This window comes from Misgurnus anguillicaudatus, chromosome 11 (genome assembly GCF_027580225.2).
Source record: "Misgurnus anguillicaudatus chromosome 11, ASM2758022v2, whole genome shotgun sequence".
NCBI classification, from domain to species: domain Eukaryota; kingdom Metazoa; phylum Chordata; class Actinopteri; order Cypriniformes; family Cobitidae; genus Misgurnus; species Misgurnus anguillicaudatus.
The window spans coordinates 33,429,976-33,456,414 of NC_073347.2; the positions used below are offsets into that span (position 1 = coordinate 33,429,976).

General features: G+C 35.8%; 1 protein-coding gene across 3 annotated transcripts in view; it reads right to left on the bottom strand.

Moving 5' to 3' along the window:
* Positions 1-4,494: 4,494 nt before the first annotated feature.
* cdh23 (cadherin-related 23) overlaps positions 4,495-26,439 on the bottom strand; it is a 386,093-nt gene continuing 364,148 nt past the window's right edge. For 2 of the 3 annotated variants that reach the window (XM_073873573.1, XM_055171078.2), the window contains 12 exons: positions 25,974-26,237; positions 23,165-23,326; positions 22,661-22,917; positions 20,890-20,987; positions 20,683-20,803; positions 20,511-20,590; positions 8,376-8,416; positions 8,167-8,227; positions 6,262-6,391; positions 6,055-6,177; positions 5,649-5,759; positions 4,495-5,418 (listed from right to left, as the gene is read on the bottom strand). In XM_073873573.1, coding sequence (XP_073729674.1) covers positions 5,083-5,418; positions 5,649-5,759; positions 6,055-6,177; positions 6,262-6,391; positions 8,167-8,227; positions 8,376-8,416; positions 20,511-20,590; positions 20,683-20,803; positions 20,890-20,987; positions 22,661-22,917; positions 23,165-23,326; positions 25,974-26,237 — 1,784 coding nt within the window. In that variant the 3' untranslated portion in view covers positions 4,495-5,082. The remainder of the gene's footprint in view (positions 5,419-5,648; positions 5,760-6,054; positions 6,178-6,261; positions 6,392-8,166; positions 8,228-8,375; positions 8,417-20,510; positions 20,591-20,682; positions 20,804-20,889; positions 20,988-22,660; positions 22,918-23,164; positions 23,327-25,973; positions 26,238-26,439) is intronic. The other variant, XM_073873572.1, reaches the window with a different exon arrangement.

The window sequence follows — 26,439 nt, forward strand, 5'->3', positions numbered from 1 at the left end:
GATCCGACATCAAAATCCAACGCTGATCCGACGTCACATCCAAAGACCCGGGGCCTCATTTATAAAATGCTGCGTAAAAAACATCCCTCATTTGATCTTACGATCATTTAACAAAAATGCATATGTGTGATTCATAAATCGAACATACGTGCAGAAAACGCGCGTGCCCCTTTCAAATCTATAAATCGCAAAGGAACTTGAACTTGTGCGTGCAGCCGAGCAGTTACAGATCTCAGCCTTTAAACGATGCGTAATTAATGTCAGACATATAAAAGAGCGCTTGTCAATGTTTAAACCCAATTTCAAACAGCAAGAATGGCCTATATTTCCAAAAACCTGCGGCAATCAGACAAGTAAAAGTGCGTACGTCTGCTCAGACCCTGACGTGGCGCTAAGCACATTTCCACGTTAAAGACAGTTTGTATAAATATGGACTTTGCCGTGGATTTTTGCCTATGCACACTTTACGATCAAATCTGTGCGTAAGCTTGCTTTATAAATGAGGCCCCCAATGTTGATCCGACGTCAAGATCCAACGTTGATTTGTTTTCAAAATTTAATTTTGATCGATGTCATAATTTAACGTTGATCTGACGTCAAGACCCAACTTTGATCCGATGTCAAAATCCAACATTGATCCGACGTCAAGATCCAACGTTGATTTGTTTTCAAAATTTAATTTTGATCGATGTCAAAATTTAACATTGATCCGACCTCAAAACCCAATGTTGATCCGAAGTCAAAATCCAACGTTTATCCGACGTCAAGACCCCATGTTGTTCCGATGTCAAAATCCAACGTTGATCCGACGTCAAGACCCAAAGTTGATCTGTTGTCAAAATTTAATGTTGATCCAATGTCACAATTAACGTTGATCTGACGTCAAGACCCAACGTTAATTTGACATCAAAATCCAACATTGATCCGAAAAGGCCTACTCATTTCAACAAACTGTACTTTGATTTGCGACAATCTAGGATGCAAATTGGGATGCAGGGACAGTCTTTAATATCCTAGTACAACTGAGCATCAATACATACATGTGTGGTCACTATCTGAACTTTTGAATGTTTTAAATTTCCTTTTATTCAACATGATCCACAAAGATAATCCATTGACAGCCTTAACGCTGGTGAGCAGACAAAAATGACCAACAAAAGAAAACCTTACAAAAAGGGAATATAAAAAATAATGTCATACAGACAACATACTTTAAAGCTTAAAATAATCTGGTATAAAATAAGTTTAAAAATAAATACACTTACATAACCATTTACACTCAGTTTGGTAGGTCAGCATTTTTCTTTTTTTAAAAATATCTTTTATATTCTTCAGGTATTTCTTTACATAGATATCAAAAAACGTAAAGAAAAATAAAGACGTGGTATTTCCCCCTCTCGGCTGGCAGTGTTCTGTCAATAGCTGGCCAGAACCGTAATAGCTTGACTTTTATTTTTGACAGTTTGACTTTATTTGTTTCCTTTTATTAAAGTTCAAATTGAGTTCAGACATCTTGTGATTTGTTGTAACCTCACAAGCTTTAATGCCCTTGTTTAGTTTCACTGCCGTTTATTAAAAACACACGACGCGAGGTCTCCCAGTTCAAGTAAAAATGAAATGAGTGTTTTCGTTGCAGTCCATCTGACGTGAACCTCTGGCCTATGTACGTTCAGTGGAAACAGTGTTTGGTCTGATCACAGGCTTTTCTCAATGGTCCATGAAATAACTTTCTGTCCAAACATATTTTACCATCTTGAATGTAGTCATTGTTCAGATAGTTTTGGGGATGTTTTTTTAATATCTTTGAAAAGTATAATTCTTTGTCTTAAAGTCTTTTATCCCCCTTGTTTTCATATGATATGGGCTTTTCACACTTTGTCAATCCTTTTAGGGTAGCCCAGTTTAACATATTAATCGTGATGATAGACCGATACATCGCAGTGGCCGATATTAAAAATATCGACATTGGCCGATTTATATTTTCAATTAGCTAATAAATCTTTCTGTTCTTTAAATTTGTTGTTTGTAATGACACTCACATGTGAGTAAAATGACCAATCATTATTCACTTTTTAACGTGAAGTTACGTTGCGTTAAGCATGGGATACACTGCAGGATTTTTGTACTCATTACCTTATCACACTGTATGACATGGATCTTTTAAACTTGGGTATGACAAGCATGTTGACTGCACAATGATGACATCTATTGAATCGTAGTCTGTGACACACGTTAGCACAACGTCATTAGCATGCGCTAACGTAAGCATGTCGTAGCAGCAAACACACTGTGCGTTGATCATGCTGAATTTTGGACACTATGACAATTGTAATCGGTTTGAATGTTCAACCCGAATAAAAATGCTCCATGTAAACACCTCAATCGGAATAAAAAGAGCCAAACCGATTAAAAATCGAACAAAAAAAGCTTGTGTGCTTGTCGTTTATTAATTATGACCTGAAATAGACATACAGCGATTTTAGGAGGACGGATTGTATGCGTATCTTGAAACGGCACGAAATTATATTTGTGCAATGTTTGCATGTCAGATGATCAAATCTGATTTGAAGCTTGTGCCATAGAAACACATACATCAATCCGATCACACGTGTTCATGTAAATGCTTTGATAGGATTTATCAATCAAAATTATTTAATTCCGATGGAGGCAAAAGGCGTCCATGTAAACGTAGCTACTGTCTTTTGTCGCAAGACCGAAAAGTCCGTCCGTCTTTGAACCTCGCACAGTGTACAACATAGGACCACCGATTAAATCGCCATAATTGTTTCACGATGGCAATCTTTTGTCTAGGACAGCTAAAAATCGTACAATGTATCCCAGGTTTTACACACAACAACAAATTTCATTCAAACGGTACATTGCAAAAAATTATTTTCAAGAAAAAAAATGTCCCAGTACCCTTGTCTTGTTTTCAGCAAAAATATCTAAAAAAAAAAATATCTTAAACTAAGATGCTTTTTCTTGATGAGCAAAGCAACCCAAGAAAATAAGTCTAGTTTTTAGACCAAAAATATCAAACCCAAGCGACTTTGTGCATAAAACAAGCAAAACAATCTGCCAATTTTTTGAATTTGAATTTAGTGTTAAGAAAAAATTTCAAGATCTTTTTGCTTGCCCCATTGGCAGATTTTTTTGTTTGTTTGTTTGTTTGTTTTATGCACAAAATCGCCCAAATTTGATATTTTTGGTCCAAAAACTAGCATCTTAATTAAAGAAGTTTTAGATATTTTTACTGAAAACAAGACAAAAATATTAAGAATTTTTTTTCTTGAAAATCCTTTTTTGCAGTATATACACTAGTTTAGTTTTTAGACCAAAAATATCAAACCTAAGTGATTTTGTGCATAAAACAAGCAAAAAAATCTTCCAATAGGGTAAGAAAATTTTTCTTGAAATTTTCTAGAATTTAGTGATTAAGAAAAATGTTCAAGATTTTTTTGCTTACCCCATTGGCAGATTTTTTTGCTTGTGTCGTTTTTGGGTCATTTTTCTCATCAAGACAAAGCATCTTAATTTAAGAATTTTTTATATTTTTACTGAAAACAAGACAAAAATACTAAAAAACTTTTTTCTTGAAAATCATTTTTTGCAGTGTATCTGCCAATGGGGTGAGGAAATTTAGCTTGAATTAAGTGTTTAAGAGAAAAGAAATCTTATTTCAATATTTTTTTTTTCTCACCCCATTGGCAGATATTTGTGCTTGTTTGTTCACTTAAATCGTATATTTTTTGTCGTAAAACTAGACTTATTTTCTTAGGCCATTTTGTTCATGAAGAAAAAGCATCTTAATTTAAGAATTTTTAGATATTTCTACTGAAAACAAAACAAAAATACTAAGAAAGTCATTTTTTGCAGTGCTCACCGTTTTTCTCCCATCTCATTTGCTGTAATTACATTTGTGTTATATCGGCCACACTGCTTTCTCAATATCAGCATCAGCCATAAAAAAACCCAAATGTAATTTTTAAGCATTCTGCATTTACCTCAAAAGCTATAAACAGCATTCAAGAAACTGGCTAGAAAAAAGTGCACGAATATTTAATGAGCCACACTGCAAAAAATGATTTTCAAGAAAAAAATTCTTAGTATTTTTGTCTTGTTGTTATCAAAAATATCTAAAAATTCTTAAACCAAGATGCTTTTTCTTGATGACCAAAACGACCAAAGAAAACAAGTCTAGTTTTTAGACCAAAAATATCAAATTTAAGTGATTTTGTGCCTAAAACAAGCAAAAAAAATCTGCCAATGGGGTAGATACAAAAAAATCTTGAATATTTTTCTTAAACACTAAATTCAAGAAAAATTCAAGAAAAATTTGCCCACCACATTGGCAGATTTCTCGCCCGTTTTATGCACAAAATCACTTAAATTTTATATTTTTGGTCTAAAAACTAGACCCACCTTCCTGGGTTGTTTGGCTCATCAAGAAAAAGCATCCCAACTCAAGAACCCCCAGATATTTTTACTGAAAACAAAACAAAAATACTAAGAATCCTTCTCTTGAAAATCATTCCCTGCAGTGCAGGATTCAGTTCAGTTTACGATTGCTTGTTTGTTGCTAAACAAGTCACCTTATGAGTATAGCACCTCAATGTTTTATACCCAAGACTCTTGGCACAGAAATAAAAGTAGTGCTAACCCCCCACCTTTTCAGTTAAAAGTGCTGCTTGACCCAGGGTTAAAACGAAATTAACCCAGGGTTATTCGTAGTGTGAAAAGCCCTGAAGAGCAACTCTTAAAGCGGCTAAATTGTTCATTATTCATCATCACATTAGCGCCCTTTCAAACATTAAAAGATAACTAATAAATAAAAACTAGAGTCCGTGGTTGGCCTTCCACTGGTCTGAGCGTGCATTCGTTTCTTCATGTTTTGCAGTGTGAGTGTGGTCGAGTCTCTACAAAACAACCCTCACAAAATGAGTCCTCTGATGTCATTGGACGCTTCGAGTTCACACTTTTCTCACACCTGAACCCGACCTCCTCTCCACACAGCTTGCGGTGAAGAACGCCGAGCCAGGAGCGACGTGCACGCTTTTCTCAGACCAGCGAGGCCTCTGCTAGTCATAACTCCGTGATCTCTAACGGACTCTCAGAGAGAGTTTCGATGCCTTTGTTCTTGTGTAAAGGTGTCGATTTCGCGGATTCGGTTCGGGCGTTCCGCTCCGCATACAGTCCGCCGTCGGCGTGCAATGCTTCGAGGGAGCGAGCCAGCGCCCGTTGGTCGTCTTCAGGCAGGCTGTTGAGGTCGGAGGTCAAAAGCGTGCCCGTGCTGCCGTGGACCGCGTGGACGCCATCAGGACCCCTCAGCTCGATCGGGAGCTTGTGCTTGAAGCGAAGGGTCCCTCGACCGCCAACGACACGTTCGTCGTCTTCATCGTCCATGTCGCTCTGGATCAGCTGAGAGAGGAGAATTTGGGTGGATGGATGACGTGAGGTGGGAAGAAAAATAAAGATCATCATTACAAAACTCAGCACTTTTGAAGGGCACACAAAAAGAGAAACAGTGAAGAAAGCAGCTTGAGGAAACATCAGCAGGGTAACGTGACTCAGTTTGGAGAACACAGAAACTCGCTGAGGAAGAGGGGCGTAGAGGAAGAGCAAACACAGCACCCGGTCACATGGCCCACCTCTGTGACTGATGATCGGTCACCCTGGCTGGTTGACTTGGTGACCAGGCGAGCGGCAAACAGCTTTTTGAGTCTCATGTAGTCATCTAGGACCACGTTGAGCAGCGAGCCCTTGATTGGATGGCAGGATTGGTCACGTGACGTCTTATATACCAAATCTTGTAGCATGAACATGATCTCACTTCACAATAAATATCAGTTTCCCAAAATCTCAGTAGGTCTTGTTTTGAACAACATAACACCAGAAGTAATTGTGTATGCTCATTAAGACATAAACTTTACCATGAACAAATCTGATGTGTCTCATCTATAAAAACAATCCCATTTGCTAAGTATTTTCTATTAAAGAACACGTTTCGCTTTTTCTTATGTTCATCCGTGATGTCTATGCAGTGAACGTTCTCACCTTTATCGGCCCCTCTCTCATAATTTGTCCCAGCTTGGAAATGTTGTCGTACTCCTGAATAGCAGCTCGAAGATATCGGTCATCTTCTGGTTTGGAGGCCTGAGGCTCACGACCGAATGTACCCTATGGATGGGTAAGATATCAAGGTAAGTAAAAGATGATGTCACTAGATCGTTGTGATGTCATTTCATGATTTGTGTGTATTACATGTGTGCGAGCTGGGCTGTTCCACAGGTCTGTGATGTCACTCAGATCTTCAGGCAGGTCGTCCTCGTGATCTGCTTGTGCGGCTAACTCCAGATTCCTGCAGAAAGGATCCAGCCACACCGGATTTGCTCTACAAACACACGAGCACAGCAAGAGAAATCGTTTAGTAAAGCGTACCATTGGGCTGATCTATGCTAGACAATAACCAACACTGTTTTATAACATTTAACTCTTTCCCCACCAGCACTATGCCTTCCAGAAAATGGTCTTCTTTAAATACATAAACATACAATATATCAAATAAAAGAACAGACCCTCTGCTTTCAAAAAAATAAAAAAAATCATCCTTTCTTTTATTATTTTTATAATCTCTTAAATATGGGTAGGTTTCTTCAAAAATAAAAAAATTTGAGCAAAAAGTTAAAAGAATCTTATTTTTGTTTTTTGTTAGAGATCAGATTCAGAACGATGATCAAAACATACACAGAGTTTTTACTGTTTTTGGATCAGTGGATGCTTCAGTGTTTTATAAGTTAATTAAGAGCGTCACCTAGTGGATAATAGTGGATATATGGATTGCCGTAAAAACTCGTCATTGGCAGGGAAGCATTTTCTCTTAATTGATGAGATAACTTGTCGATGGCAGGGAAAGAGTTAAATGTTTTTAAAGCTGCAATCTTTAACTTTTGCCTCTCTAGCACCATTTCTTTTTGAAAATTGAGTTATTTTCTGTACGTGCGTTACTATTTTCAAACTGTTTTGGCCGAACACTCTTCACACAGCAAAAAATGATTTTCAAGAAAAAATTGTCTTAATATTTTTGTCTTGTTTTCAGTAAAAATATCTAAAAATTCTTAAATTACGATGCTTTTTTTGATGAGCAAAATGACCCAAGAAAATTAGTCTAGATTTTAGACCAACAATATCAATTTAAGTGATTTTGTGCATAAGACAAGTAGGAAGATCTGCCAATGGGGTAAACAAAAAATCTTGAAAATGTTTCTTAAACACTAAATTCAAAAAAATTGGCTTACCCCATTGGCAGATTTTTTTTGCTTGTTTTATGCACAAAATCGCTTGGGTTTGATATTTTTGGTCTAAAAACTAGACTTATTTTCTTGGGTCGTTTTGCTCATCAAGAAAAAGCATCTTAATTTAAGAATTTTTAGATATTTTTACTGAAAACAAGACAAAAATACTAAGAATTTTTTCTTGAAAATCATTTTTTGCAGTGCAGTGTCATTAAACTTTAAATGTTTCATGAAAATCAGTGCAAAAACATGACTTTCTTACTTAGTATTTTGTCTTGTTTTCAGTACAAATATCTAAAAATTCTTAAATTAAGATGCATTTTCTTGATGAGTAAACTTATAAGAAAACAAGCTTAGTTTTTTGGACAAAAACATAAAATTTAAATGAATATGTGCTTAATAGAAGCCAAAAAAAAAAAAAAAATGAGAATGCCAATGGGGTAAGAAAATAATTTTTTATTTTATTTTCTAGTTGTTTTTCTGCAGTCTGAAGTCTTGTAATCATATGCAAATGAACAGTGTGTGTAAAAATAAACTTAAACAAATGAGTTAATATCCGGGCAACTCATTACATACCTGGAGTCTGTCAGACTGTCAGAAAATAGTCAAAAAATGGCTGTCACTAGGGCAGTACCCTTTAAAAAGGACCCAATATTTACCATTTAGGTACACATTTGGTACCAGTATGTACCTCTGAGGTACTAATACGAATTGTTTAATACAAACTGTTAACTTTTTGAAAGGGTACTGGCCCAGTGAAATTTTTGACCTTTGACTGACAGTGTAGAATGTTTCAATAAGAAAAACACTGTCCCCACAATATAACTACAAACAGATGTGTGTCCATTTGTGTGTATCTGTTTGTATCTCTCACCCTTCGAATGTGTATTTGTTAGTGTTGGGCATATCCAGAATATCCATCATCCCCTGATTTCCTGCAGAGAGAGTGAAAAAAGACCAAACATGCTGATATGTTATGGCAATGACATAAACACAAAGCCAAATTTGTTTAAATGTTTGGTTTCTGTGAAACTCGTCTGCATATCCTGCTCGCTGAGGAATCAGATGTTCTCATCAGCTTACCTGTGGAGCCGGCAACAATTGCCTTCAACTTCCTCTTGTGCCTGTAAAAAACACAAACATGCAAACAAATGTTTACCAGAATACAGTCAAAGTTATGTATTTCATAAGGAAGTTAATACTTCCTAAATTATGATCTTCTTAAAGGGCGCATATTATGCAAAATCATACATAAATGTTTGGACATAAATGTGTGTTGGCAGTGTGTGAACACAACAATCCTACATTGAAAAAAATCCACCCTCTCCTTCTTTTTTAACCCCTATTAAACCAAAGCAGTCTCATTAGACATGCTGTTTTGGTTCTCTTGTTAATGTGATGTCACACTAACAAAGATCTGCCCTCGACCACTGACTGACTGGTTAAATTTATTAGGGATGCTCTGATCAGGATTTTTGCAGCCGATATCGAGTACTGATTTGTTGTCTTCATGATCGGCTGATACCAATGCCGATACCGATTCTTCAAGCTGATATGCAAGCTCTTTGATGACTGTAACTGTTAATGTTTTTTCCTAGATAAAGTAATACCACAGATGTTGTCTTTGTTAGTAAAATTGCAGTAATTTGGTATATTATTGTTTTAATACAGAATCAAATAAATAAGCACAACAAATATTTCTTCTGCAAAGAGATAATAAATATATCTTTAAAAAGGTTTACGTCTGTTAAAAGTTATGAAAATAAGACACTTCACCGTCTTTACTGTATGAATTAAATATACATGCAGTCATATAAAGTACAAAAGTTCTTCAGTCAAGAGCAGAGAGGGATTTTATTCAGAGATGAATTAGGTTACTGTAGCTTTAAGACGTGAGAGAGATCGCTCTGTTCACGTGCACTGATGACAAGAGCGGCTGTGAGTAAAACGAAACTTTAAAACGCATGCAAATAATAAACTTTCGGCAATGTCCGCGATTGATATGTGTTGTATATGCTGTTTGATGTGGATGTGAAGACGCATCGCGCTTTTAGGACCAGAGCGTGTCCTTTGCAGGTCGCACATGAGCCACAGGTTGTAAAAATGCTCGCACTGAGTAAAAATGGTCTCCAATTGCATCCGCATTTAGGAGCCCTATGATGACAAAAGTAAATTAAAAGATCGGTTCATGAGATCAGCAAATTTAGCGAGTACCAATCGAGTCATTTAATGCGATGATGGACCGATTCCGATCTATGGACGATCAATCGGAGCATCCCTAAATTTTACCCAAAAACTTTTCTAAATGTGTTTGTTAGCACATTGTAATGCTAATGCGGCTTATAATACTATTCACAGGAATAAAATCTATTTTTAACCAAAGCGAGAGTGAGGGGCTGTAGCTCATTTGCATTTAAAGGTACAGACACAAAAACTGCCCGTTTTTGCTCCCACACAAAAAGTGGCATTTTGGACATGCTATAATAAATGATCTTCATAGACACATTCCAGGCACACCTGAGACTTACATTACATCAGGTAAAAATGGACATAATATGTGCCCTTTAAATGAGTTATGTATATCAGAAGCAGGTTATGTATGTCTTAAGAAGTTATAAAGACCAAAGTAGTGAGTTAGAGAGGAAAGAGAGGATAATATGGCAAAAAATGACTTTCTCACTTCTTATTTTTGTCTTGTTTTCAGTAAAAATACAAAAAAAAAATCCTTAAATTAAAGGTATTGCTGTAGATTTTCTTTTTCTGGGTGGATCATCATTACGATTGGTCCTGCTATTTGTTAATCAGGAGTGTTACAAAATTGCATTTTTTTTAAAGTGGAGAAAAAAACACATTTAAGATGTATTTTCTTGATGATCAAAATGACCTAGAAAAATAAGTCTAGTTTTTAGACACAATTTAAGTGAACTTGTGCTTAAAACCTAATTCTTGAATTAAGTGTTTATGAAAAAAGTAAACTTATTGTTTTAAGCACTAATTTACTTTATAAGTTTATAATTTTTTGTCTAAAAACTAGACTTATTTTCCTAGGTCATATTGGTCATCAAGAAAATATATCTTAATTTAAGAATTTTTAGATATTTTTACTGAAAACAAGACAATACTAAGTGAGAAAGTTAAATTTTCAAGAAAAAAAAATTCTTAGTATTTTTGTCCTATTTCTTTGCAAAAATATCTAAAAATTCTTTTCTTGATGAGCAAAACGACCCAAGAAAACAAGTCCAGTTTTTAGACCAAAAATACCAAATGTAAGTGATTTTGTGCATAAAACAAGCAAAAAAAATGTGGGGTAAGCAAAAAATCTTGAACATTTTTCGTAAAGGAGCCATGGCATGAAAATCTGACTTTTTCCATGTTTAAGTGCTATAATTGGGTTCACAGTGCTTCTATCAACCTAGAAAATGTGAAAAAGATCAACCCAGTAACTTAGTCTAGGTAAACCAGTCTCTACAAGCACATGAAAAAATAGGTCGTTGAAATTTGGCTCTCCTTATGATGTCATAAGGAGCTCTTATTATAATAATACCACCCCTTAATCTGCACTATCCAATCACAGCACTGCCATTTAGTGCAGAGAAAAGCACAATTGAGTTTTAATTGCAACGAACCACCATCATTGTGAACAGTGTTTGAATTTAATCAGCTCATTTGCATTTTAATGGACACACCCAAAACGGCACATTTTTGCACACACCTACAGTGGCAATTTTAACATGCTATAATAAATTATTTATATGGTATTTTGAGCTAAAACTTCACATACAGTATGTGCTCTGGGGACACCAAAGATTTATTTTACATCTTAAAAAAAGTCTTGTGCCATGGCCCCTTTAAACACTAAATTCAAGAAAAAAATCAAGACAAATTTGCTTACCCCATTGGCAGGTTTTTTTGCTTGTTTTATGCACAAAATCACTTAAATGTGATATTTTTGGTCCAAAACGTATTTTGCTTAAGTCTTATTTTCAAGACTTATTTTCTTGGGTTGTTTTGCTCATCAATATAAAGCATCCTAATTTAAGAATTTTTAGATATTTTTTACTGAAAACAAGACAAAAATACTAAAAAAAAAAATCTTGAAAACTGTGTAAACACAGTTCATTCATAATCCCCTGTGAGTATGTAGGTCTAGGTGGTCTGGATCTGGCCTACTATCTAACATCCCAATTGTCAATGCTGCATGGGAATATAAACTTATGCTCCCTTCTGGCTGTACCACCAAGCTTTTGGAGTGTGGTAGTTTCTTGAGCACATGACCTCTGGCACAACTTAACCCAGGCCCTTTGGCACAAATCACCCCAAACCTACAAGTCTGAACAATTAGCACGATCCAGCCAGCCTGGTCTCACTGTTAATACGTAGTATTTACACGTAACTTTAAACCACAAAAAACGTATTTTTTGTACGTTTAAAAGATGCTAAAACGTACAATGTAGACGTATTTACAACATTTAAATGTAGCATTATTACGTTTTGACAGCTAATAAACGTAAAACATTTACGTATCTTTCATTCCATAAAGATTGCTGTATAATTTCTTTTTAACCATTTTAGCGATATGTTACCACCTTAACCTACCCCAAACCTTACCCTAAACCCAAACTCTTTTATACAAAATGTTTAAATACGTAATGTATTCTTTTAAAATTATGCAACGTAACTAACAGATATGTTTAGGAACATATTAGTAACAATATAGCATTCAAAGATAATTTAGGTGCTACAGTCCTACGCAAGACGTTACTGTTTAAAAAATCATAACAGACAGACAAGTGTAATCACAACAACTTATTTATTGTGAATATTAAAATCAGTACCAAAAGTAGTTAAAATGACGATGTGCTGCAGCCAAAGTCCTCTCTGGAGTATATGAAGTAAAGTAAAGAGAAGTATTAAAGTTATTAATCCAAGAGTTTGATCAGCGAGCGTTGATCCGGTGTCATGAGCAATCCAGTCCCCCCGAGCAATTCGGTCTCCCCTAGGACCCCGATTGGTATCTACACTAATGCCTGCTCAAAAATGTGTCATTGCAATATCTCGTCTGCATACGCGGCTAGTAAGCTAATTATGTTGTACAAAATAGAAACATTACATTTTTAAAAAATAAAATTTAACTAAAAAACAATATAATAAACTAATATTCATGTTGCAGAAACGTCAGTACTTTTGTGTCATCATCTGCTTTACAAAAACAATACTTTTATTTTTTGTAAATTATTAACATACCTTACGGAATATATATTTTTAAGAGTAAAAGTGTAGTAATCATGGCTTATAATTATGATTTAAATGTGTGATTCAACAGCGGGGTAAAGTTAGTTTTGTTTTGGATATCCGTGACACATTCAGTAATGAACGGAAATGAGCCCAAAATAAAACATAATTATAAAAAGAGCAAAGCTGATAATGTTTCACAACCTTCATTAACAATGGTTTCTGTCGATATAATAACCACTGACCCGCAGAAGCCCTCGCAGAAGCCGTCGCAATCTCAATTGTGCTGGAAAGCGCTCTCTTGGCGGAGCCGCAAGTAAGGGACCGTGGGGAAAGTGCAGGTTTTCTTGTTTGATAAGCGGTGTTTTTGTAATAGCTTTTTTGTAAAATATCCTATGAACAACAAACCAGTGTCATTCAGTACTGGAGGACAGGGGACATCTTTCACAACTTCTATTTTAACCCCTACTGGTGAAAAATGGAACTGCATGTCTAATATAAACCTTTTTTTTGTAATAACTTTGTCCATCGGCGAGACAGAGACATCAAACAACTGTTGTTCAGTACAGAGGGACAGGGGACAGCCCTCACAACTTATATCTTAACCCCTACTGGTAAAAATGGAACCGCATGTCCAACATCAACACCCCTCCCGTAACAGCGTTGTCCATCGACGAGACAGACACACAAAACAAGTGCCGTTCAGCACAGAGGGACAGGGGACATCTTTCAAAACTTCTATTTTAACCCCTACTGGTGAAAAATGGAATTGCATGTCTAACATTAACACTCTTTTTGTAATAGCGTTGTCCATCGGCGAGACAGACACATCAAACAAGTGTCGTTCAATACAGAGGGACAGGGGACATCTTTCACAACTTCTATTTTAACCCCTACTGGTGAAAAATGGAACTGCATGTCTAACATTAGCACTCTTTTTGTAATAGCTTTGTCCATCGGCGAGACAGACACATCAAACAAGTGTCGTTCAGTACAGAGGGACAGGGGACATCTTTCACAACTTCTATTTTAACCACTACTGGTGAAAAATGGAACTACATGTCTAATATAAACCTTTTTTTTTGTAATAACTTTGTCCATCGGCGAGACAGAGACATCAAACAAGTGTCGTTCAGTACAGAGGGACAGGGGACATCTTTCACAACTTCTATTTTAACCCATACTGGTGAAAAATGGAACTGCATGTCTAATATAAACCTTTTTTTTGTAATAACTTTGTCCATCGGCGAGACAGAGACACCAAACAAGTGTCACCCAGCACAGAGGGACAGGGGACATCTTTCACAACTTCTATTTTAACCCCTACTGGTGAAAAATGGAACTGCATGTCTAACATTAACACTCTTTTTGTAATAACTTTGTCCATCGGGGAGACATACACATCAAACAAGTGTCGTTCAGTACAGAGGGACAGGAGACATCTTTCACAACTTCTATTTTAACCCCTACTGGTGAAAAATGGAACTGCATGTCTAACATTAACACTCTTTTTGTAATAACTTTGTCCATCGGGGAGACATACACATCAAACAAGTGTCGTTCAGTACAGAGGGACAGCGGACATCTTTCACAACTTCTATTTTAACCCCTACTGGTGAAAAATGACATTGCATGTCTAACATTAACACTCTTTTTGTAATAGCGTTGTCCATCGGCGAGACATACACATCAAACAAGTGTCGTTCAGGACAGAGGGACAGGGGACATCTTTCACAACTTCTATTTTAACCCCTACTGGTGAAAAATGGAATTGCATGTCTAACATTAACACTCTTTTTGTAATAGCGTTGTCCATCGGCGAGACATACACATCAAACAAGTGTCGTTCAGGACAGAGGGACAGGGGACATCTTTCACAACTTCTATTTTAACCCCTTCTGGTGAAAAATGGAACTGCATGTCTAATATAAACCTTTTTTTGTAATAACTTTGTCCATTGGCGAGACAGAGACACCAAACAAGTGCCGTTCAGCACAGAGGGACAGGGGACATCTTTCACAACTTCTATTTTAACCCCTACTGGTGAAAAATGGAACTGCATGTCTAATATAAACCTTTTTTTTGTAATAACTTTGTCCATCGGCGAGACAGAGACATCAAACAACTGTCGTTCAGTACAGAGGGACAGGGGACATCTTTCACAACTTCTATTTTAACCCCTTCTGGTGAAAAATGGAACTACATGTCTAATATAAACCTTTTTTTGGTAATAACTTTGTCCATCGGCGAGACAGAGACATCAAACAACTGTCGTTCAGTACAGAGGGACAGGGGACATCTTTCACAACTTCTATTTTAACCCCTTCTGGTGAAAAATGGAACTACATGTCTAACATTAACACTCTTTTTGTAATAACTTTGTCCATCGGCGAGACAGAGACATCAAATAAGTGTCATTCAGCACAGAGGGACAGGGGACAGCTTTCACAATATCTCTTTTTAACCCCTACTGGTGAAAAATGGAATTGCATGTCTAACATTAACACTCTTTTTGTAATAGCGTTGTCCATCCGCAAGACAGACACACCAAACACGTGCCGCTCAGCACAGTGGGACAGGGGACAGTCCTCACAATATCTCTTTTTAACCCCTACTTGTGAAAGGAGGAACTGCATGTTTTACAATAACACTCTTTTTGTAATAGCTTTGTCCATCGGCGAGACAGACACATCAAACAAGTGTCATTCAGTACAGGGGGACAGGGGACATCTTTCACAACTTCTATTTTAACCCCTACTGGTGAAAAATGGAATTGCATGTCTAACATTAACTCTCTTTTTGTAATAACTTTGTCCATCGGCAAGACAGAGACATCAAATAAGTGTCATTCAGTACAGGGGGACAGGGGACACCTTTCACAACTTCTATTTTAACCCCTACTGGTGAAAAATGGAATTGCATGTCTAACATTAACACTCTTTTTGTAATAACTTTGTCCATCGGCGAGACAGAGACATCAAATAAGTGTCATTCAGCACAGAGGGACAGGAGACAGCTTTCACAATATCTCTTTTTAACCCCTACTGGTGAAAAATGGAATTGCATGTCCAACATTAACACTCTTTTTGTAATAGCGTTGTCCATCTGCAAGACAGACACATCAAACAAGTGTCGTTCAGTACAGAGGGACAGGGGACAGTTTTCACAATATCTCTTTTAACCCCTACTGGTGAAAAATGGAATTGCATGTCTTACATTAAAGGAATAGTCTACCCTTTTGCCATATTAAACAATGTTATTACCTCAACTTAGACGAAAAAAACATATCTATCTTTTTTCAATGCGTGCATTGTACAGTGCGTTGTGAATGTGTTAGCATTTAGCCTAGCCCCATTCATTCCTATGGTACCAAACAGAGAAGCCACTAAACACTTCCGTGTTTTCCCTATTTAAAGACTGTTACATGAGGAGTTATAGGCCTACAAGTAAGTATGGTGCCACAAAATAAAACTTTTTTTTGGTACCATAGGAATGAATGGGGCTAGGCTAAATGCTAACACATTCACAACACACTGTACAGTGTACACATTGAAAAAAGAGATGTATGTATTAATTCGTCTAGGTTGAGGTAATAACATAGTTTAATATGGCAAAAGGGTAGACTATTCCTTTAACACTCTTTTTGTAATAGCGTTGTCCATCGGCAAGACAGACGCATCAAACAAGTGTCATTCAGTACAGAGGGACAGGGGACATCTTTCACAACTTCTATTTTAACCCCTACTGGTGAAAATGGAACTGCATGTCTAACATCAACACTTGCATGTCTAACATTAACACTCCTTGCAATAGCCCTGTCCATCGGCAAGACAGAGACATCAAACAAGTGCTGCTCAGCACAGAGGGACAGGGGACATCCCCCACAACTTAAAATAGAAGTTGTGAAAGATGTCTCCTGTCCCTCTGTACTGAACAACACTTGTTTAATGTGTCTGTCTCGCCGATGGACAAAGCTATTACAAAAAGAGTGTTAATGTTAGACATGCAATTCCATTTTTCACCAGTAGGGGTTAAAATAGAAGTTGTGAAAGATGTCCCCTGTCCCTCTGTACTGAACAACACTTGTTTGATGTGTCTGTCTCACCGATGGACAACGCTATTACAAAAAGAGTGTTAATGTTAGACATGCAATTCCATTTTTCACCAGTAGGGGTTAAAATAGAAGCTGTGAAAGATGTCCCCTGTCCCTCTGTACTGAACAACACTTGTTTGATGTGTCTGTCTCCCTGATGGACAAAGTTATTACAAAAAGAGTGTTAATGTTAGACATGCAGTTCCATTTTTCACCAGTAGGGGTTAAAATAGAAGTTGTGAAAGATGTCCCCTGTCCCTCTGTCCTGAACGACACTTGTTTGATGTGTATGTCTCGCCGATGGACAACGCTATTATAAAAAGAGTGTACATGTGAGACATGCAATTCCATTTTTCACCAGTAGGGGTTAAAATAGAAGTTGAGAAAGATGTCCCCTGTCCCTCTGCACCGAACAACACCCGCTCGACGCGTCTGCCTCGCCGACGGACAACGCCACCACAAAAAGAGCGCTAATGTTAGACATGCAATTCCATTTTTCACCAGTAGGGGTTAAAATAGAAGTTGTGAAAGATGTCCCCTGTCCCTCTGTACTGAACGACACTTGTTTGATGTGTCTGTCTCGCCGATGGACAACGCTATTACAAAAAGAGTGTTAATGTTAGACATGCAATTCCATTTTTCACCAGTCGGGGTTAAAATAGAAGTTGTGAAAGATGTCCCCTGTCCCTCTGTACTGAACGACACTTGTTTGATGTGTCTGTCTCGCCGATGGACAACGCTATTACAAAAAGAGTGTTAATGTTAGACATGCAGTTCCATTTTTCACCAGTAGGGGTTAAAAAGAGATATTGTGAAAACTGTCCCCTGTCCCTCTGTACTGAATGACACTTGTTTGATGTGTCTGTCTCCCCAATGGACAAAGTTATTACAAAAAGATTGTTAATGTTAGACATGCAATTTCATTTTTCACCAGTAGGGGTTAAAATAGAAGTTGTTAAAGCTGTCCCCTGTCCTTCTGTGCTGAATGACACTTGTTTGATGTCTCTGTCTCGCCGATGGACAAAGTTATTACAAAAAAAAGGTTTATATTTGACATGCAGTTCCATTTTTCACCAGTAGGGGTTAAAATAGAAGTTGTGAAAGATGTCCCCTGTCCCTCTGTACTGAACGACACTTGTTTGATGTCTCTGTCTCGCCGATGGACAAAGTTATTACAAAAAAAAGGTTTATATTAGACATGCAATTCCATTTTTCGCCAGTAGGGGTTAAAATAGAAGTTGTGAAAGATGTCTCCTGTCCCTCTGTACTGAACGACACTTGTTTGATGTCTCTGTCTCGCCGATGGACAACGCTATTACAAAAAGAGTGTTAATGTTAGACATGCAATTCCATTTTTCACCAGTAGGGGTTAAAATAGAAGTTGTGAAAGATGTCCCCTGTCCCTCTGTACTGAACGACACTTGTTTGATGTCTCTGTCTCGCCGATGGACAAAGCTATTACAAAAAGAGTGTTAATGTTAGACATGCAGTTCCATTTTTCACCAGTAGGGGTTAAAATAGAAGTTGTGAAAGATGTCCCCTGTCCCTCTGTATTGAACGACACTTGTTTGATGTGTCTGTCTCGCCGATGGACAACGCTATTACAAAAAGAGTGTTAATGTTAGACATGCAATTCCATTTTTCACCAGTAGGGGTTAAAATAGAAGTTGTGAAAGATGTCCCCTGTCCCTCTGTACTGAACGACACTTGTTTGATGTCTCTGTCTCGCCGATGGACAAAGCTATTACAAAAAGAGTGTTAATGTTAGACATGCAGTTCCATTTTTCACCAGTAGGGGTTAAAATAGAAGTTGTGAAAGATGTCCCCTGTCCTCCAGTACTGAATGACACTGGTTTGTTGTTCATAGGATATTTTACAAAAAAGCTATTACAAAAACACCGCTTATCAAACAAGAAAACCTGCACTTTCCCCACGGTCCCTTACTTGCGGCTCCGCCAAGAGAGCGCTTTCCAGCACAATTGAGATTGCGACGGCTTCTGCGACGGCTTTTGCGGGTCAGTGGTTATTATATAGACAGAAACCATTGTTAATGAAGGTTGTGAAACATTATCAGCTTTGCTCTTTTTATAAATATGCTTTATTTTGGGCTCATTGCCGTTCAGTACCGAATGTGTCACGAATATCCAAAACAAAACTAACTTTACCCCGCTTGATTCAACTATGTAGTAATCATGTTTTGTATAAGTAATTAATGAGTAAGTAATTGTATGTAGACAGTCAAAAGTGGAAATGGTACAGTATAATAATCTAAATAATAAAATGACACAAGCAATGTGTAGATCAGATCTCCCACCTATAGCCTCATTTATATACTATATGAAACATATCATTTAAAAGACATCAATTGTAATTTTAACAACGTTCTAACTACATAAATCATAACGCGATGTTGTAGGAATTGTAATAAGGCGCTAAGAAAACTACCCACGAGGAGTTTTTTCAGCCAATGGAGTCGCGCGGGGTCCTAGGGGAGACCGAATTGCTCGGGGGGACCGAATTGCTCACGACACCGGCTTCCCTCTGTCACGGAGTGCTTTTTTCATTTTAAACGTACACCAACGGAAATGGAAATGACGCAAATATGTCACGTGGCACTCAAAGAGCCAATGAGCTTTTGATATCACTGCCGTAAAGCAATGTGTCGTAAAGCTTCTTGAGGCGGGATATTTGAATTCACATTAACGAACGCGCGATCTGACGTTACGGATGCTGATGAGAACGCGGATCAAAATCGCTGGATAAGGGGCTGAATTTGGATCTGTTCCTCGCAATCGTATGAATTTTAAAGATGTGGATTACAGCAAATGAATAAAAGTAACATCTTTTGTGAATTTATGTTGTATTTTTTTGTAATTATTGCTTAGTAGTAATAATAACGTATGCATAGAAGACAGGAGGAGAAAACGCGTTTTTGTGTGTCATGGCAAACAAAATAAATATAAATACAGAAATGCTATTCATTTTAGTTTTAAAATGTTAAATATTGTGAAATTCTCTGAATATCATAATCATTTCATTAGGTAAATGGGTAAACTGTCTTAAATAAATAAGTCAGAAAATATGACTGAAAACATGTCATTTTTATGAGTAAGAAACGCCAATGCCCGCGATTTTAATATTTATGAATAGGAATAATTTACGTACAAATTTGTACGTTTGTAAAGCTGTAAATACGTAAATAATTTACGTATAAGTCCTTTCAAAACGTTGATATTGTACGTTTCATTGTGTTTTAAACGTAAATAAATGTACGTATTGTACAACCACACTGAAACGTAAAAATACACACGTATTCTCATGAGATCACGTTGATCCAGCAGTTAAGAGCTAACATTATGCTAACTGCATAGACTCATTGTGTAGCCTGTTAAAGCACTAAAACATGTGCGAAATATTTTCAAATCTATCTATAATTGCTTAGACACTACAATCCAAAAACCTTAATCGTAGAAATTTTACTTTGAAAGGGAAAAAAAAACGTTTTTGGAGCTAAAATGTGCTTACCTCTCATACCACGTGTCTCTCTTTTTTTGAGGATAAGTAAAATTGATGGCTTTCAAAATTACTAGATCACATGACCAATTTCTTCTATGGTTTTCCAGAAACAAGGGGTGGAACTACTTCCCCCCTGGCACAAATTACCCCCCTCCCCCCTATTTAATATTGACTGAGTAAGGTCATGTCAAAGATTAAAAACAACATGAATTCAATGAATGAAATCAAACTCATGCTCCTCATCTTATATTTAGATTATGAGACTTTAACCTGGATTTCACAGACAGGTTCACATAATATACTTACCCCAATCTATTTAAATTCACATTTTTTTTACCACAAACTGAGTAAATCAAAACAGGTACTGTAACACTTACACTGTGCGGTAATACCAGTTCATCAAGAAAAACAACACGGCTGCAAGGAAGAGTAAAACTGCCAGGATGATAATGGCCATCTGAAAGAGAGAGACCATCATGCAGTGTGTTCATATCATACAATGTGTTTTATGAAATTTACCCTGAAATACAAACAAATACACACACACACCTGTAATGTGGTGAGGTCATCAGGTGCACGAGCAGTCACGGCAGGTTGAACGTCTAACACGTTGTAGTTTCTGAACAGATTCCTCAGCTGCTCCTTATTCTCATCGATCATTTGAATCACTCTGACCATCGTAAAAATCGATCGTAAAAACAACAAATGAACCGATGTTCACAGGTTGGATATTTTTATGATTGATACATCACTTACTTTTCCACATCCAGAATACGGTTGGTCTGCTTGTTCACCACATGAATCAGAACATCGGTTTGAGCGAAGTTAACCCTTCCCTTTTTATCAACATGAAACTACGAGAAAAAAAAACATTTGATTCACTCGTAGTGACAAAAAAAGAAGGTTAATTTACTATTAAAGTTGCACGCCAGCATTTTTGTGATATATAAACATACAAATATATCAAATGAAATAACAGACCCTGCTTTCAAACTAACAATTAACAAACAAACAAACAGGGGAAAACAAATTTTAACATATCTATGTTTTTCTCTGCTTATAAACTCTTAAATATGGGTTCTTTTCGTCAAAAAATACACTATTTTTAGCAAAAAGCTGAAATAATTGCATTTTTGTGAAGGAATTTTGAGATCACATTCAGAACGATTATCAAAACATACACAGAGTGTAAAATTAATTAAAAATATATATCTTTTTTTATAGATTGGGATAATATTACAGATCGCCATAAAAACTTATTAGGAACACGTTTTTTCATGCCAATGTTTTCTCTTAATTGATGAGATAACTCGTCAATGGTGGGGAAAGAGTTAAAAGTAAACTATATTTGACAGCACACACTGCAAAAAAAATGATTCTTAGTATTTTGTCTTGTTTCCAGTAAAAATATCTAAAACGACCCAAGAAAATAAGTCTAGTTTTTAGACCAAAAATATCAAATTTAATTGATTTTGTGCATAAAACAAGCAAAAAAATCTGCCAATCAAGAAAAAGCATCTTAATTTAAGAATTTTTTAGATATTTTTACTGAAAACAAGACAAAAATACTAAGAACATTTTTCTTAAAAATAATTTTTTGCAGGTTACTGCACTGCAAAAATTATTTTCAAGAAAAAAATTCTTAGTATTTTTGTCTTGTTCTCTGTAAAAATATAAAAAATTCTTAAATTAAGATGCTTTTTCTTAATGAGCAAAACGATCCAAGAAAATAAGTCTAGTTTTTAGACCAAAAATATCAAATTTAAGTGATATTGTGCATAAAACAAACAATCAAGAAAAAGCATCTTAATTTAAGAATTTTTTTAGATATTTTTACTGAAAACAAGACAAAAATACTAAGAACATTTTTCTTAAAAATAATTTTTTGCAGGTTACTGCACTGCAAAAAATGATTTTCAAGAAAAAAATTCTTAAATTAAGATGCTTTTTCCTAATGAGCAAAACGACCCAAGAAAATAAGTTTAGTTTTTAGACCAAAAATATCAAATTTAAGTGATTTTGTGCATAAAACAAACAGTTTTAAGCAAAGGGGTAAGCAAATTTTTCTTGAATTTAGTGTTTAAGAAATATGTTCAAGATTTTTTTGCTTACCCCATTGGCAGATTTTTTTGCTTGTTTTATGCATAAATTCACTTAAATGTGATATTTTTGGTCTAAAAACTAGACTTATTTTCTTGGGTCGTTTTTGTTCTTTAAGAAAAGCATCTTAATTTAAGAATTTTTTGATATTTTTACTGAAAACAAGACAAAAATGCGAAGAATTTTTTTTCTTGAAAATCAATTTTGCAGTGTGTCATTTGTGTCGCCAATCTTCCATTAAAATCAATGAGATTGCGTCGCTTTACTACGGCTAGTCGCTGCTAATCTGAATGCAGCTAAAGTGGTACAGTAGGACTACTTTAGGTGGATGAATCTCTGGTGATGTTTTTAAGTGTCTCACTGCTGTTATTGCCATATAATAGCATCATCCAATCAGATTTAAGGACCGGAGCTGACTGTTACGTACCTGCACATCATCAGTATTGACTATGGCTCCTGTGATGTTCGACAGTAAGTTTATAAACTCCTCCTGGAACAGCCGAACCCGCTCTGGTATCTCATTAATGACGATTTTCACCCGTTGGTCGTCTCTCAGGATGTAAATGCCCACTATAGCCACGTCACTGTGTCCGGCTAGATCTCTGGCCAACACCTCCACCACAAAATACCCCGGAGCGTACGACATAAACAAGTCGAACGTCCGGATTATTCCATCAGTCTCTCCTAAGAAAGAAACCAGTAACAAGTTTTTAAAATTTTGTTAAATAAATTGGCTACCCAAAAATAGAGGAAGTTACTCTGGATTTGCTATAGGGAGTTTCTAGATGGATGGGAGGGTGTTACATGATTTTTGCTATTGTTTTATTATCAGGCAAAAATCCTAAGCCTCGTTGCTAAGAGTAATAGCACATCAGTTCTCAAAAAGACACAAGATTTTAAGTTTAAACAGCTTGGTGTTGAAAGCACACACCGATGATAAAGACGCTTCCCATGTCTTCAGAGTCATTGGACTGAAGTTTGATGTAGCGGATGGACAGAATGTGATAAAGGACAATACTGTTGTTGCCAATGTCATTGTCAATCGCCTGTACCCGGATCAGATCAGAGCCCACCTTTGCATCTGCAGCCACACCTGACAGAGAGAACGGCACAAAATGAGCTCACAGAAACGCACATGTATGCCAGTGATGCCATAATTTAATATTAATCCTATTCAATTTCTTAACTTGAATTAAACTTGAATTTGAGAAAGCTAGCCTAAAAGGGATAGTTCATCCTGAAATAAAACGTTGTCGTTATTTACTCACCCTCATGTTGTTCCAACCCCCAATGTCTTTCTTTGTTTCACAACCCAAGTGTTGTTTTTGATTCACTGGTTACTATGAGATTGGATGGTGACTGAGATGTCACCATCCAAACCCATAGTAACCAGTAAATCAAAAAATATGCACTCCTATAGTAACCAGAAAAGCCTTCAAACAGATTCAAAAGTGTTAAATGACCAACTCGACTAGTGACAATATATATATTTAAAGTGTCTACTTTCTTGTTGTAAACATTGCTGCTTGTTTTAGTTGTTACACATTATTTCAAAGTAAGCATCCTAAAACTGACTAAACAACAGTTCAGACACCGAGAAGTGCACTTAAACAAAGCCACAAATCAACACTTATGGGTTATATTTTAGTTTGTTTTCACCAAATACTTTTGTATGCCTTCTGGACCCAAAACAACACTTAAATGACATGAGCATGCACTGTAAAAATACTTTGCTGCCTTTTTGTTGAATCAACTTGGATTTACAAGTCATTTCAACTTACTATTATTTATCTTGACTAGAGGTGAGTTGTTATAACTACAGGTGAGTTGTTATAACTTATAAAATTAAGACTTTTCTCAACTATATTTTATAAGTTGTGACAACTCATCTCTGTTGACATGACTTGTAAATCTGAGTTGATTTAACAAAAAAAATTAAGGCAGCAAAGTATTTTTTACAGTGTGAGTAAATAATGACTTATGTGACCCTGGACCACAAAACCTGTCATACACTAAGTTGCACGGGTATATTTGGTATACATTGTATGGGTAAAAAAACATCAAAAATGTATTTATCATTAGTAATATGTGTTGCTATGGACCTTATTTGGACAACTTTGAAGACGTATTTCTCTTTTTTGGCATCCTCAGAATTTCAAATAGTTGTCTCTCGGTCAAAATAGTGCAGCACATCATCTCCTATCCTAACAAACGGATTTATTAAGCTTTTAGATGATTTATTAATATAAATTTCCAAATTAACCCTTATGACTGGTTTTGTGGTCTAGGGTCTACCAAGGAGGATGAGGACAAGCTAAAATAAAAAAATAAAAACATCTCAAGATTAAAGTCATTATAATGTTAGATTTAACTAGTAGTTATTCCGAGAAAAAAGTCAAACCTTATTCTCATAGTATTATTGAATTTATTTTTATTATATTTCATTTATTCTTGAAATATTATGACCTTTATTCTTGTTAAATTGACTTTATTCTCAAAATATTATGACTTTTACTCTCAAAATATTATGACTTCATTCTCAAAATATTATGACTTTTATTCTCAAAATATTATGACTTTATTCTCGTTATAATACGACTTTTATTCTTGTTACATGACAACTTTATTTTCATTATATTGACTTTATTCTTAAAATATTATGACTTTTATTCTTGTTATATTGACTTTATACACAAAATATTACGTCTTTTATTCTTGTTATATTGACTTTATTCTCAAAATATTATGCCCTTTATTTTTTGTTATATTATGACTTTATTCTCGTTATATTGACTTTATTCTTAAAATATTACGACTTTTATTCTTGTTATATTATGACTTTATTTTCAAAATATTACGACTTTTATTCTTGTTATATTACAACTTTTATTCTCATTATATTGACTTTATTCTCAAAATATTACGCTTTTTATTATTTTTATATTGACTTTATTCTCGTTATATTACGTCTTTTATTCTTGTTATATTGACTTTATTCTCAAAATATTATGCTTTTTATTCTTGTTATATTACGACTTTATTCTCTTATATTACGTCTTTTATTCTTGTTATATTGACTTTATTCTCTTATATTACGTATTTTATTCTTGTTATATTGACTTTATCCTCTAAATTTTACGACTTTATTCTCATTATACTTACTTTATTCTTGAAATATTACTCCTTTATTCCCATAATTTTATTTTTTTTGCCTTTTTCCTCAAAAAACAAACAAACCAAACTACTAGTTAAATCTTGCATTATAAAGACTTCAATCTCAAGATGTTTTCATTTTTTATTTTAACTTGGCCTTATCCTCCTTGGTAAAGGTCGCATATACACAATGTGAATCCAGAAATACTTAAAATAGAAATTGATATGCACTTCATTATATTAACCTTAATTTATAGTGGAAGAACATTTTTCAAAACTCGAATATACTTTAAAGTTATTAGAATGAATCCAAACATAAAGAAGTCTTGACCAACAGAAACAGAATTTACCTGCTTTTGTTGAACAAACAACATCTGTTGTTTCCTAAAGAAATCTCTTTATTCCTCTTTACATTTATGCATCTGACAGATGCTTTATCTATACATTTTATCAACATGTGTGTTAACTGGAATTAAACCCATTTCCGCTCCTCTTCGTGTTAATCCATATTGATAATCCATATTTCAATTAAGATGACGATTGTCCAATTCAAGTTTTGGCTCAACCCTGACATGTTGTGCTCTTACCTGCTGTGTACTCCAGCTTGGTGAATCTGGGAGGCTGGTCATTGATGTCTTCCAGAAAGATTCTTACTTCCTGTAACGTGGGGTCACGGCTTGGGTCGAGAACTTGTGCCCGCTGTGACCTTTGAGCTCTTGGAGGAGACCAGTTGCGGTTGCTCGAGGCTTTAACAATGATGGAATACACGGGGATTTCTTCTCGATCCAGATCTTTCTTGACCCGTAAAACCCCGGCCACACTCAAACCAAAGTTCCCATCACTATCGCCCCCTAGAGCAAAATACGGTAGTGTGGTTAATGTGACGTTCACACGGTTCGGTTCCTCAAAAATCTGAATTTCAACACCTGCTGATGCAACTCGGTTGTGCAAACCGAGGAATTTATTGCAAACTGAATACGTAAATGTTCTAAGAAGAAAAAGTCTTGACCTTTTGTCTTGCCTTTGTCTGATTAAGGATGATGATTTGGTTTT